Here is a 14,981-nt window from a genome sequence, read left to right on the forward strand (position 1 = left end):
CTTCCCACCAGTCTCAATTCGAAGTTTTAACTTGAGGCATAGCAGGATTTGTCTAAGTACAGGTGAAAAAATTAAATAGTATTGATTTTTGGTTTTTAGGTTAAGTTGTTAGATTAAAGTTATGCTTTGGACGCTTGTTGGTGATATGCTTCCACATGTGTTGGGGGTTAGATTCATTGGACTTAATTGGTCAGCAGGAGCAGACATTTGTTTTACATTCATCTCCAGCTCACAATAATGCCATAATAAATAATAAAATGGTAAATTATTAGATCGCAGTTATAGGGTGTGTTTAATGTCCTGCTTTTATTTTGGCACATGTGCAGATTTTAAGAATTGTCAGTAGGTGGCAGTGTTGCAGCAATGTATACCCTGTCGTTATTTGTGCCGTTATACGCATGTATGTACGTAAACATTTTTCTTTTTTTTATTAAAAATGGCTAAAATCCCACGCAGATGCATCACATCTGGTTCTCACAATTAGGACACAACTTTTAAATTAGGACTGTCTTCTTTATACTTCAGGCTTTTACTTTGGTGTGCTCCTGACTGTTGAGAGTTGACCATGTTGAGATTGAAAGAGCAACTGAAGACATCAGAAAGAAGATGGTTACAGCTTATGAGTCTGGTTAGGGATTTTATAAGTTCTCAAAAGAAGCTCAAATCAGTCATTCTAGTGATTGGATAATAGTCCACAAATGGTGGACCTTGAAAATAACTGCTAACATTCCCAACTTTAATTGAAGGTGTGCAGGTAGGTTGCACAATAACTTCTGGAGTCATGTTCCGTGGACAATTTAGTCTAAAATTGAACAATTGTAACACCAATTAAAATAAATGCTGAAACCACAGGGACTCTTACAGTTGGCGCCACCATGCATCAAAAAAGTCCTGTTAGCATCCACGTCAAGACCTTACATATTGTTCCCCATGCAGAACTCATCCACAGAGAGTAAATACTTCAGTCATCAGTCGTATAAAAAACACAATTATGTAAATACAAATGTTTTTCTTTTGGGTAAGGCCAAAAATGTAATTTTTAAATATATATTGACCTCAAGAACTCATTAGGTTCAGATGTTCCTGGATATTCACATGCAGCAGTGTGCCCCAATCCTTATGCAGAAGGTAATGTGCTTCAAAATAGATCTTTAATTTTCACATGAAGTGATGCTGTGTGCTCATCTCTGTTTCTGTACCCATAAATATGTTACTCTACCGCCCTCTTCATCGCTTTATTTGGACTTCTAGGGCATCTATAAGTTCAACAATCTCTGAGAAATAGCCATCATCTTCTCCCATTATCCTTTCTGCCTGCACCATTCCATGGTAATGGTCTCCAAGAGATATCAGGGACTCCAGCAGAAAGTCATCAGACCGGTACTGGTCCAAGCATACAGGAGCCATCACTAACAAAGCCCGCAGAGTCTGCAAAAAAGTGACACAGTGCTGGTTCACTCAATTACTGTGAATTTCCTACAAGTTAATGGCTTCAAATAAGCACCTTCTCTCTGTAGTCATGTTCAGAAGACTTTAGTTGCTGTGGGACCAAACTGCACCAGCCATTTTCCAGCAGATCTCCCTTTAAGGACACCTCAGCATACTGACGGACAAGTTTGTCATGAGACGGGTCATGCACAGTTTTCTGTTCAGCCTGGGAAATCAGTTCCTGGAGATGCAGGACAATCACTGTCATGTTGTTTAACATGTTCAGGTAGGTAAAGGTCCAGAACATTACAAAAAAAACATTATTACATCTAGCTTTTATTAAGCTGGTCAAACATCCCTAAAAATGCCTGATACAAATATGGAAAACATGGTTAAGCAGTGTGGCCTTATACCTCCATCCCCACAGAAAACACAACTACTAGTTTCTACCCAATGAGAATACTGTATATACTGTACTGAATGGCATATTTCCTTAAAAACACTTCACAACTGTAAAAGTGGGCCATTTTAATCCATTTAGGCCTGTAGCAGTACCATCTAAACAACTTGTTTAAATGCATGCATGTTACATCAACGTCAGATCTTAATGGAAGCACTAAAAATTGAATGTTACTTCAAACATAACATAACATGGATAGACTGGCGGGTGTTTTTTTGTACCTTTTCACTTATCATGTCATACAACATAGTGACAATGCGTGTACGCAGAACTCCACCTTCATCTGCCCTAAATAATTCTGATAGGACTTGAAGCCCTCCATGTGACAGGAAATGACTCTGTGCATACGGGAAATGACGTAGCAGAGATGCTAAAGCAAAAAGAACCTGAAACATGAAAAGACAAAGAAAAAGTTAGTGTTTACTTTTAACTTCAACTGTGTACAGGTTTACTTACCTTCTTTTTAACTTGCTGTGGGTGGGTAGTGGCCAGCAGAGTTAACAATGTCTGCAAAGCTCCACTCTCCACAGCCCTCACCTGAACCACAGGGTTACTGCAAAAGAGAAACATGAGGCACATTCCCACTGTGGAAGTTCCTGGTAAATACTGTGGGTAGGAACTTTATAGGAAGTGCCATACTGTTATTCTCACTTGGCCCTCTCAATAGTCATGTCTCCACTGCGGGGTAGGACCCCTCAATGACCTCACGAGTTTCAATCGAGGCATACTGATTTTGACTTGTAATTGTTGTAATTGTGTACACAGCAATGTGTTAATAACTATTAGCACACATGTTGCATTGTGATACTTATTAAATACAAAACAGTACAAGGGATTGCCATGTTTCTGGCCTGAGTGTTTATGTAAATCGTGGTAAATCCTATGAATGAGGTGTCTGCTAGACTAATGCCCTTCTTCTCCTGGGTTCCAAGTCAAATCTTGCTCTGGATTTAGCCACTCAGTTCTGAGTATACCTCAAGTCCCCCCAGGTGTTTTGCAAGGACAATTATCGCTCCTATGATGGAGCAGGGACTTGGTTAGGCCCCATAAAAGTTCTTGTAAATGGCCGTTGGGAGAAGGCTGCTACAGTGGAGACACACACCAATGACCCCATAAAATTACCCTAAAGTTCCTGCAATGGAAACACACCTTAAGCTGTTACTGGTTACAGAGGGACTTGACATCTAAGTAGAGGTACTTAAACTAAAAGAAAATAGGCTGACAAAACCCTGACATAAAATAATTAAAAACAGAAAAAAGTTCAGCAAATGGTCAAAAATTCAACTTTTGTAATTATAAATTGAATGTCCAAAACATCCCTAAAAGTGACTGTTAGCAGTAAACAAAACAATTCAATAAACAACCACATGGTTAAATGATTGCATAATACTTACTTCATAAAAATAAGCAATTGTCAATATTACTATGGATGGGTAACACAATTAGGCTGATATTAACTGCATAAGTTTATCATTAAATGATCCATTCATAGTTTACCTGGCTAAGGCAGATCCCAAGACAGATGCAGAACTTTCCTGTAGTTTGACATCAGAGCTGTTCAGACACTTTAGAATTAACTGGAAACCTCCCAATGTACACAAGGTCTGACCATTGTCCACCTAACACACACAAATAAGAGTCAGACACACCCATGAAGACTAATATGACTTAGCTGTAATTGTGTTACTTTACTTGATGGACCAGGTACTCAAGCTCATGCAGGATGTGGAGCTTCTGCTCTGTAGTTGACAGACTGCTGTTCAGCTGCTCCAGCAGGCGTTTTATTATCTAAGCATTTCAGTGAACAGATTAAATGAATGCTGAACATAGATGTACTGAATTGGGTTGAGGGAATTAGTAACACGAGCCAGGGTGTAAAACTAGCCAGGGCCACCACTGGCTATGATAGTCTACTGTACCTGAAAATCTGTCTCCACCAATAGATCCAGCTGAGCGATGTCTTTCTTTAACTCTTCCAATGAATGAAATTTCGTAGTCATGCTACCCTGCAATGCAAAAGCAACACAGGAAGCTTCATTTACAAGCAGGAAGAAAGTGCACAGTAAAAACACCACATAAGAATCATTTGACCCCATGCTGTGATCAGGTTGCAGTTCCCACGTGTTTCAGTACTTGTGTAATTAACGTTCTGTAATTAACGTGAGTAGCAAACAGATGATTCAAATTATGAATCAACTGTCATCTAATGCTCAAGGTTTCACAGACAAGGCTCAAGCTTAGTCCCAGAATAAAATGCCTGTTTAAGATGTCCTATTATAAAGCCATTTGCAAGAAGGAGGACTTGTTGTGGTTCAGTTGTTTTCTGCTTTTTGTGAGTTTTTGATTCACTACTTTTCTGTTTTTTTCTAGGAGGTGCGGTTGACTGATTCTCTGGCTCACATCGGTGACAGCCATATCTAAAGATTTTTACTTAATTCTTCCTTACGTGCTCAGTTTCATACATGACACAGTTTGGACAGTGCATATGGTCAGAGTAACTTTTTTTTCATACATAGATAGATAGATTTTTCATACAAAGATATGAAGATAATAGAGCTTATATCTGCACCAGAGGGCTGGACAAGAACATCTTTAAAGTTTAACAGCAACATTATTGTTATTGATTATTGTTAATTTTACAAAAAAAATTATATCTCTGCAATTTGGTTCTTAGCTGTGTTTGATCAAAAAATGTGCTGAAGTGCTGAGAACAGATAAATGCACTTTTTGACAACTAGATCTGCATGCATTTTCCTCCTCTCCTATAGCTTGGAAACGGGCTGACCAGCTGGACCGTGATCTGGCGAGGTGCAGGTGGTTCAGCATCCAGTGTGACGAGTTGGTGGATGGCAGCAGTTTGAACTGTCAGTTGCAACTCAAAGGTAAGACTGTTGTTGATATAGTAAGTGCTTTAAATGTTTCTAAAGCCAAGATGAGCTTTTTCTCTGTGCATTTAAAGAGAAAAAAGGTGCCGCACTTTCCCTCTGCAGATGGTGCTGAAAGACAATGCTTCTGCATCTGAGGTTTTTGACAGAGTTGCAGAAAAGTACTCTCAGGTCATAGAAAGACTTGGACAAGAGTTTGAGAACAGGTTTTGTGACCTGGGTCAGCTTGAGCCATGTGTGTCATTCGTTTCTAATCCTTTCATGGTCATGGACAGTTAATTATTTTAAACCAGGTCACTTTGACAGTTTTTAATAATCATTTATGAATTATGCCCTGAAAAGCAATCTAAAAAAGCTTAAATGTCTTCATAGTCTGGGTTCTCTTTAAAATCTCAGACCATTTACAGTGATGTAAAAAAAAAAAAAAAAATCATACAGACAAAATTCTGTTTTTTTTTTAAGTTATACTAACAATCAACCTTCTACACACCAAAACACATAAAAGATAAAAAGTTCAACTCACCCGTTTCTCTGTATCTTTGTCGGCCATCTTCATGTCCTCTTTTATTTTCTTCATTGCTCTTTTCAGTTCATTGGGACTAAATACATATGTCTTCTCTCTTTCCCTGCAAACAAATCCTTTTACTACAATTTTATTACATTTATTATTAATCTGTATTAATCGGTTACTCTGAACACAGACCTGTGATCTTGTGTCCAGTATTTCAGCTGCTCTTCTCCCAGTCTCACCTCCTGCTGACCAGTCTGCAGATTCAGCTTAACATGGGAACCTGCTGGCACTGCCTGGCCTATATATCAGAGAGAGAGATGCGTGCACACACACACACACACACACACACACGCACACACACACACACGCACACACACACACACAGAAATAAAGTAGAAAAATCAACCAGTTGACCTGACTTTATCAAATAAAGTGCGACACATGAAAACAGCATTACCTGGTTTAAGTGTTTGCCAAACATCACTTGGTTGGACCACTTCTAAATGTCCTTCACTATCAGGAACACTGGATTGTTCTTGTTCATCACTGCCTGCTTCGACACCATCTACATTCTCCACCACTACTAATGAGGTCAGTGGACTTTTGGTGGCTGAGGCCCTCTGAAACACACAAAATATAGTCATATTTTCCTCCATTCTTATTATTATTAGCATATAGTATGACTACTTGTAATAGTCGTAGTAGTACTACTACTACCACTAATAACAAGAAGAATAAGAATGATGAGTGTTTGACACAGAGTACAGCAGGACAGACCTGTTCTACATTGCTCTCACAGTAGTGCAGCAGCAGAAGAACGGTCAGGTTTATACAGCTGAATATTAGCTTCGTCATCGTGACTGAAAGACAGAAATATAATGCATAATGTTTTCAATCATCCCACATTTTCAGTTTAAGAACTGCAGTCGTCTTCTGTCTCCGTGCGTTTACAGGACAGTCTGCAATACGGGTGAATGTTGGAACTCTGGCTCGGAGCCGCATTGCAACCGGAGCGAACAGGAGGTTTGCCCATAGGGAACGTCTGTCCAGCAGACAACTAACTCCACTGCGTTAATAAAATAAGATTAGAAGTTGTCTACCGACAAACGAAGACGTGCGTCTCGCTGTGCTGTTCTCCACCAATCAACTTCCTGTTTATCTTTACAAGCTTCTTAAACTATTGTCAAAGATGTTTAAACCCAATTGGTGCAATTGGTTCAAAACATCTATTCATAAAGATGACTTGTCACGCACAAAATAAAAATTTAAACCGGCTAACCGAATGTGATTATACATCAAAAATTGATTTGTGCTTTTAAACAATCAATTTACCAAACGTATCAACTCACATGTTATTCAGTTTGACACCAACATGCCGCGGTTATCTTCTTTTGCGTCATCATTTTCTAATATCTCGTTATTCTACGTAAATCAGTGACCAATCATAACCCGGAAGTGATTTGTTATTTCCAATGATGACGTCAACGGATCTAATAAATATCGTGAAAATCGTCATCGATTGGCTCGGCGAGGTCCGGGGATCTCATAAATATTAAATAAAAACGCCATGTGATTCTCCTAAAATCATAAATATTCATAGTATTTTCGTAAAACGATTGGCTGGGACGATAATCCCGGAAGTCGCATAAGAATATATACGACAGGCATGATAAACCCAGCAGACTTATAAAAAAATATTGACTATAGCCAAGGAAATGTAAAACCCATTCTTCATTCGCAACAAAATTCTAACCTTAGTCAGTTAATGTCCTGAGTCTTTATAACTGAAAATAGGTATCTTAGCAAAAGAGCAATGTAACAGTGAAGTTCCGCTTGAGGAGGGAATTCTTACCGTTGTCAGGTGATGACACAAATGGAAACAAATATGTCTAAGTATACATATATGTCTGAATCAACCCTGCTACATTCACCCACTATAAATAAACAAAATCCTGGGCAGTTAAAAAAAATGTCAGGCACTGGCCTGACTTTACAATATGTGCACAATCAGCTAAATAAGCATCCCCAATAAAGGAAAGGAGATTCAGAGATTCACTTGACACCTAGCAAGTCCAGAATATCCCACTTACAAACGCATACATGCCAATTTAACCCCATGACAAAACAGGAGTTTAATTTAAATGGAAGTGATTTTATATATAGAGAGAGAGAGAGAGTGAAGTATACAAGTATATAGTGAGGTGAATCAGGGAGTCAATGTCACACTTGTTCTTGGCATACAGCTTGATGTCATCCATGTAGAGGAGGTGGCTGATGATTGTTCCACTTCAGAACTGGTACCCATAGCCACTCTTTGTGATGATCTGGCTGAGGGGGTTTAGGCATATGCAGAACGGCATGTATGCCACATCTAATGCTCATCGGCGTGATTGGCTTTGAGTTGGCCTCCAGTATCCATGACAGTGCCGTGTCCTACAGTCCTGGGCAATTGCCCTATCGACCAGTAGCCTGTGCTGTGAGGTTGCTGCACCTTCTCCAAATACTACTCTTAATTTTGTGATACCTCTCAATGGTGCTTTACAAGACAGAATCAGGTCCCTTACCACTGTTGTTTATCACTTCCAATGGTTTCATTGCATCTGGAGCACTAGTTCACATCAACAACTCTACGTCAGCATTGATAGCAGGAATGTTCACTGTGTTATTGAGAGCAGCCCCTCCAGCCCTGAGAGCTTTAATGCCGACAACTCTAATGAAAAACGACATGAATTTGTCATTTTGTCTTGTTTCGGGCAGTACAAAATACCCATACACTCAAACATCCATAATAATGGTTTGAAAACATGGGTCCTGATTTGAAATAAAAAGCAAGGATGCAAAATATTTCAAAACATTTTAATATACCCATCATTTAACAGGTTTGACGGAAAAATGTCAGCTAAAGTCACCTTAAATTTATATAAACCAGAAAACTCCAAATGGATCAGCCAATATCAGGAAGAGCATTACTGCTGAGCACACTCGTTCTCCATAGTGCTGACTGAGCCCACATGGATCATCTCCACTTTTTCCTTCCTTTCTTGCTTCTCTTTACAGTCATTTACAGGAGACCTGAGGCAGGATGAGCAGAACAATTGTTATATTCATATACTAAGGATACATGTCTCCAAAGTCTTGTTGATTGTGAAGATTACATTTTGTACAGTGCATATAAAAATTCTAGTTTGTGATGATAAAAAAAAATTTAGACCAAGTAAAATCATGTCCGAACTTTTCCTCCTTTGCATGTAACTTATGGAGAAAATTCAAACAAGACAAATATTGCTTTTTTGTGGGGAAAAAGACTTAAGCTAATACTATATTGCACCTTGCAGATAAACCTTTCGGATAACTTCTCCTCTTGTGGCAACATTGGTCTGATTTTTTAACATCACAATCTAATGACCCTGCGCTCAGCCTGGGACAAAATGCCACAACAACCCTTTCAGAGTGTCACATCGTCCCATGTCAACTTGCTATTTTCGATACTAACCTGGGATTGGGAATCTCAACAGGCACATCTGTATTGGTCTTTACGCACTTGGAAGGACGTAAGCCAGATTCAGAAACTGGAAGAGAAACTGACCACATTATATATTATATGAATATTTTGTAGTGGCCTTGCTGCTATAATGGATAATGGAAGAGGATTTCACACAGCGGAGTCACACCTTGGGTGGAGCTCAGTATTTCAGTCTTCGGAACACATTGCACCTCCGTGTCCGTAGTCTTTGTATTTGTTTCCTCCATCTCCACAGAAAGAACCTGCTCAAACCTCTTAAGCGGCTCCTTGGAAGATGGCGCAACATCAACAGGGAGCTTCACTTTTTTTCTCTTCTGAGTCAGATTCCTTTTGGACTCTAAATGTAAAAATTGATAGCAGCAGCTAGATCAGCGTTATATCATGTTGCTAAGTCCTTCATTAGTAGCATTGTTACCTTTTGGCTCATATTTGTGCTGGAGCTCCTCTACACGTAACTGCAGTTTCATCTTATCACTTTGAGCCTGCAGTATTCCAAAATGTACAAATATATGAATACATGTTAGACACACAGTAATATATTTTAATTAAAGAAATATTAAATATTAGTCTTTTTAGAAATTGGCCCACTGTACATGAAGCATGCTCTTATGTCACCTGTTGGAGCAGCCGTTCTGATGAGAAGAGTTTTCTCTCAAGTTCCAAAGCTCTTTGGCTTTCTGATAACGATTTCATCCTCTGTAATGAAAGTTCATCTCCTAAACGCTCTGTATCCTTGCTGAGAGACAGACACAGAATATGCAGATTTTTAATAAAAGTAACCCAGCACGTAATGGTGATTAATAATAGAAGCTAATGTTGGAACACTTTTACTTGACAAACAACTTCCATATAACACATTGAATGAGTGCACAGTGCTGCATTTTGACTCACACAGCATTATCCAGCTTCATTTTGAGCAGGTCAGTGTAGTAAGTGTAATCAAGGCCATCACCAGTTTCTGGTGTAGGTTTGGCAGACTGAACCTTTAAAGTCAGCTATAAACAGAGACACAAACTAATTTAATTTGTTTTCTTTACAGAAACTGTCCAATCTGAATGGTTTTTATTTTCTAATTTTTCACTATTAAAACGGGCCCTTACCTCCACTTTCTCTAGTCTCTGCAGTTTGACCATTAGATTTTGAATTTCTCCATTTTTCTCCGACAGCATGGACTGGAGTCTTTCCACCTGTGCAGAATCAGCCCTGGATCCCTGGAGCTGCATCAGAGTGGCTATCTGGACCTGCGCCCAGCCATCCACATGCAATTGAATTCAATTCATCTTCATTTGAACAGGAGAAGCATGATATTTCCCTTCAAACACAGTACCTTCATGCGTTGTAGTTGCTGCTTGCTGAAATCTTGCTGCTTCTGCAGTGATTGATACTGGACCTTCATACTAATGAATTGTCTCTCCATTTCTGCCCGCTTGTCCTCCAACTGTAAAGTAAAAAAAAACAAAACTATGACTTTTAAACCAAGGTAGTTTTCTGTGTCAACTGGACTGGGTTTGATCAGAACTCTCCAACACCGGGCCAGAGAAATACCCACCACATCCCAAGGCAGAAAGAAGGAACAGGACCACATTAAGACAGCTCTCAAAACATGCAGTTACCCAGACTGGGCCTTCACCAAAACCTCAAGAAAGCGAGACCCCAGCAAAGGAGAGGAGGAGAGAAACAAACGTCCCAGCGTTTCCATCCCCTACCTGTCCGGGGTCTCTGAGAAGTTTAGGAGGATCCTCCAGAAACACGACATACCGGTTCAGTTCAAACCCAGGAACACTCTCAGACAGAGGTTAGTCCACCCAAAGGACAAGACACCAAGACCAAAACAAAGTAATGTTGTTTATGCTGTACAGTGCCAGGAGAAATGCAAGGAACTGTACATTGGGGAAACCAAACAACCTCTCCACAGAAGAATGGCACAACACAGACGCGCCACCTCTTCAGGTCAGGACTCAGCAGTCCACTTACACCTAAAGGAGAGTGGGCACTCCTTCGAGGACAGCCAAGTACGGATACTGGCCAGAGAAGACCGCTGGTTTGAGAGGGGTGTCAAGGAAGCTATCCATGTCAAATTGGAAAAACCATCCTTAAACAGAGGTGGTGGCCTGAGGCACTTCCTATCACCCACATACAATGCAGTCCTCCACTCCTCCCAACAACAAACCAAATGTTTACACCATTCCAGGAGACCCAGTGACTCACCACCATGTGATCCAGCAGACAAAGGGGAGACACCTCAACAGAAACTAGGTGAACGACCCGACCAACGACCCTGCTAACGACTCTCAGGTGACCACCCAGATCATTAGCATGCAAATGGTCCACAGGGGCTATATTTTCAAGCTCTCTCCCCAGCGATTTCAGAACTGAAGAAGCCTTCTGGAAAGAAGGTGAAACGTCTTCAAGAGAAGAAACCCAGTCCAGTTGACATAGAAAACTACCTTGGATACAATGACCTGGATGATTGAGAATCTACACAGACATGACTTTTAAACATTCATTTAATTTATTCATTGAATCTTCAATGGCAAGACATTTTCCTTTATATGTACGTATGTACTGTATATTTATATACCGGTATGTTTGTGTGTAGGGAGATTACCTCTGCAAATAAGGAGTTCCCTTTGCTGTTGGGGTCTTGGGCCTGCTGCAATACCTGGTCTAACTGGATTTGAAGGTCCCGGTTTGCCTCCCGAGATTTCTGTAAAGGAAGGTGTACTTACGTGTTTGGAAAAATTTGTGCACAAAGTTAATATCTGAACTCTTTCACCATCTATAGCTACAGTACATGCCACCTCTTCAGTGATTGCCAACATAAAGCAAATGAGGATTGCCTTTTCTGTGTGCCAACAATGGTGCCAACAATGTGACATGACATAGTTCACTCTATGGATTAATAGCTGTACTAATTTAATGGGAATGCATATTGACAGGAAACCATGCACACAACTCACTTAAATTGTAGCTCACAATAAAAAACACTGGATGTACAGAATATCCTTAGTCCAGTTTAAATGGATGCTGTGCTACCTCGAAGGCATTGAACCAGGACACAGCCTCTTTCTCCCTCTTCTCCTTTTCTTCAGTGATGTGTTCCAGGCACAGCTGGAGGTTGCTCTTGGTCTGTTCCAGCTGCTGCTCACTGTATTGACATTCCTGTAGTTTCTGTTCCAACTCCACCTAGATAGATCAAAATCACAAGTGACTATTTTGTACATTATTTCTAAAAAAATAAATTACTTTAAAAACTATTTCTTCTGCCCACCTTGGCATTTTCCAGGTCGATGATTTTTATTTGCACCTCCATCATCTCAGACGTCATGGAGCTCCCAGTTCGTTCATTCAGAGCACGAAGCTCTTCCAACTTGTTATTTAGTGTTTCTGTCTGAGTTTTAAGCTTGTGTTTTAGCTGTTTCTCATTCAGCTTGGATTCCTCCAGAGACGACTGCAGCCTCAAAATCTTAAACGTGCAGGACAATTCAATCATCGCCAGGTTACTGACTGCATTTATCAATATTTATTTTACAACAAGATTATATTCAGTTTCTGTTGTTCTCAGTAATGGCAGAGGAATAGAAAATGAGGGCATTTTACTTTTTATAACAAAGTATTTGAAAGGTTACAAAGCATGATATCATAGAAAAAATATATATATTAACTGTCTACAATAAGATTGGAATTTTTGAGAGATATGTGCTGAGGATATGGTGTTCAACCTGGTTGTTGAGCTCACTGAGCGCTGTGCTGTGGAGCTGCTCTCGATGCTGCTGTCGTTCTTGAGCATCCTGCATCTGCTGCTTCTTCATATAATCAAAGTCTGACTCTAGAGACTGCAACATTCGAGTCTTTAACTCCAGTTCCTTTTGCAAGGAATACTTTTCTTGTTCTAGAGCCTTAAACACAGATGACATAATGAATAAGGCATACATTCCAATATTTATTTTGTTGTTTGTTTTTCTAGGACAGTATTTCTACCTCTAGTGCACTGGTCATCTCCACCCTTTGTTCTTCTAGCTTGTCCTGTAGTTCCACCTGCTGGTTTAGCAGATCTAAACCTGCTTGGGCAGCCTTATGGACCTGCTCCTCCCTCTCTTTGAGCTGTGCCCTCAACCGCTGCAGCTGCTCTTCTGCCATCTAGAAAACAAAACTGATGTTTTTGTTCAGCGTCTCAACAATGTCGTTGGCCTGGCTGGGATTTTATCATTCGTACAATAGTGTTTTAGCAACTTTAGCCTAAACGTAATTTCGACGACAGCGGTGGTTTGACAAACTTAGTTCTGCCAAAATCTGCTCCGAGGGAGGAGGCTAATTAAGAAACTTAACGCATTGTTAAGCCAGGCCATAGTTGAAAACGCCACAAAAAAGAGCAACAAATAAACCAATATTCAATCACCTTCAGATAATAAACCAGTCCGCCGCCGCAATTTGAATCAGAAACTTCCCGCGAGGTTTGAGTCTGACTCCGCCTTCTTCCTGGTTACGTTCTTCCTGCTGTCTCGGGGGCCGAACCAGGAAAATTCTGAAGTTTGAGACTGGCCACCTCCTTTATGCGCCGTGGAACAAGAGTTTCTACAGATACATTTTCCGTATAATATTATTACTTACATTTCTTTGTCATTTACCTCACTACATCTCCGTCACTACAAACGAATCCCTAAGATAACAAGAAATTTGAAATAATGATCATTATGACGATAATTATTGTTCCTCACTGGACGTAATTAACATTTAAAATAGCTACTATGTGCGAGTCTTTAAGAAACTTGATAATGCTCTGATGTTAACTTAGAAATTGGAACAATTCAATATGGACACTAAAATTATACTTTATTTAAAATGACTACGTTACTTGAATTATACAACCTCATACTGAGAGTAACCCAGTGTGGGGGGCTTAAATAGAAGAGTTAAATGGAGCTATTTATTACATGTGTATTTCCCAAGTATTGTACATGTCTATGATTTGAAATTATATATGTTCATGGCCATTGTTGATAAATTAAAATAATGTTTTCATTTATTGACGTGTGTTTTAGTTGTACATTGTACCCATTGAGGTAGAGAAACCAGAAAAAGACTCTACTCGTGGAAAATGGCCTCAGGAGAGACTCATCAACCCAGCCACAGCACACTTTCTCTATCTGGTGGACTCTCACCCAACTGGAGCCAAGACAGCAAAAAGGCAAAGCAGAAACCTTTTCTAAACTCTGCTCATTGAATACCGCCAAGTGAAGGTTAAGTGGAAGTACATTGGTAGTAAGAGAGAGTATTCTGCTAAATATAAAATTGATTGAGGGTTATTTGACACCCATAAACTAGTTTTAAATCAACCCAAAGGTGGGGGGTATGCTAGGAATTATTAAAAAAGCAAAAGCGGAAGAACAACACCAACCCCAGGGTACTCTCAGTGTGAGGTTGTAAAATTCTAAGAGCTGAGATGACGCCTTATGCTCCTGTTCGCTCTCTTATTCCCCTCTTCGCTCTCTTATGCTCCCGTTTGCCCTCTTAAAACTTCCGCATGACGAGCTGTGCTTTCAAAATGATGAAGCAGGGAAAGTTTTTCCGTCCGAGCTGCACTTAAAACTCTTCAGCATATGCTTATATGGAACTCAGTTATGGTGGTTACATCACATCATCATATGCTTACATAGAGCTCAGTTATGGTGATTACATGTACAGTTATTAGTAATTACATTTGATTATATTGGATAAAATATACGTGGAATCGTATCTAAAACCATAGTCATAGATGACTTACATACGTCACTGCTGGAAGAAGCTCAGTACATCAACTTCATAGATGGCTGCTGCTACAAAACATCAACGGGTGAAAACATTGTATTCTTTGCAATGGTAAACCTGAGCAACAACAGCTACACTATATTGCCAAAAGTATTTGACCACCATCCAAATGATAAGAATCAGGTGTCCTAATCACTTGGCCTGGCCATAGGTGTATAAAATCAAGCCCTTAGGCATGGAGACTGTTTCTACAAATAATTGTGAAAGAATGGGCCATTCTCAGGAGCTCAGTGATTTCCAGCGTGGAACTGTCATAGGATGCCCCTGTGCAACAAATCCAGCGGTGAAATTTCCTTGCTCCTAAATATTCCAAAGTCAACTGTCGGCTTTATTATAAGAAAATGGAAGAGTTTGGGAACAACAGCA

At 39.8% G+C, this 14,981-nt stretch overlaps 2 protein-coding genes across 5 annotated transcripts; both read right to left on the bottom strand.

Moving 5' to 3' along the window:
* Positions 1 to 784: 784 nt before the first annotated feature.
* On the bottom strand, positions 785 to 6,755 carry sil1 (SIL1 nucleotide exchange factor). 3 transcript variants are annotated; one of them, XM_029847307.1, is made up of 13 exons: positions 6,634 to 6,755; positions 6,062 to 6,144; positions 5,742 to 5,904; positions 5,477 to 5,582; positions 5,297 to 5,399; positions 3,808 to 3,894; positions 3,581 to 3,676; positions 3,386 to 3,507; positions 2,345 to 2,441; positions 2,110 to 2,274; positions 1,505 to 1,669; positions 1,210 to 1,428; positions 785 to 1,167 (listed from the first exon to the last, which is right to left on the bottom strand). In XM_029847307.1, the coding sequence occupies exons 2-12, from the start codon at positions 6,137 to 6,139 to the stop codon at positions 1,228 to 1,230; spliced, it is 1,383 nt and encodes a 460-aa protein (XP_029703167.1). In that variant the 5' UTR covers positions 6,140 to 6,144; positions 6,634 to 6,755; the 3' UTR covers positions 785 to 1,167; positions 1,210 to 1,227. The 3 variants fall into 3 exon arrangements, with proteins under 3 accessions (XP_029703167.1, XP_011616431.2, XP_011616432.2); XM_011618129.2 differs by having other exon boundaries at positions 785 to 1,428; XM_011618130.2 differs by lacking the exon at positions 6,634 to 6,755 and adding an exon at positions 6,385 to 6,443 and having other exon boundaries at positions 785 to 1,428.
* Positions 6,756 to 8,126: 1,371 nt separating this feature from the next.
* On the bottom strand, positions 8,127 to 13,436 carry spdl1 (spindle apparatus coiled-coil protein 1). 2 transcript variants are annotated; one of them, XM_003977063.3, is made up of 14 exons: positions 13,207 to 13,436; positions 12,789 to 12,947; positions 12,530 to 12,706; positions 12,079 to 12,273; positions 11,844 to 11,993; positions 11,416 to 11,514; positions 10,135 to 10,245; positions 9,908 to 10,048; positions 9,699 to 9,802; positions 9,423 to 9,543; positions 9,223 to 9,289; positions 8,956 to 9,144; positions 8,778 to 8,853; positions 8,127 to 8,356 (listed from the first exon to the last, which is right to left on the bottom strand). In XM_003977063.3, the coding sequence occupies exons 2-14, from the start codon at positions 12,945 to 12,947 to the stop codon at positions 8,251 to 8,253; spliced, it is 1,695 nt and encodes a 564-aa protein (XP_003977112.2). In that variant the 5' UTR covers positions 13,207 to 13,436; the 3' UTR covers positions 8,127 to 8,250. The 2 variants fall into 2 exon arrangements, with proteins under 2 accessions (XP_003977112.2, XP_011616433.2); XM_011618131.2 differs by having other exon boundaries at positions 8,778 to 8,865.
* Positions 13,437 to 14,981: the final 1,545 nt, after the last annotated feature.

Source organism: Takifugu rubripes, chromosome 14, assembly GCF_901000725.2.
Source record: "Takifugu rubripes chromosome 14, fTakRub1.2, whole genome shotgun sequence".
Lineage (NCBI taxonomy): Eukaryota > Metazoa > Chordata > Actinopteri > Tetraodontiformes > Tetraodontidae > Takifugu > Takifugu rubripes.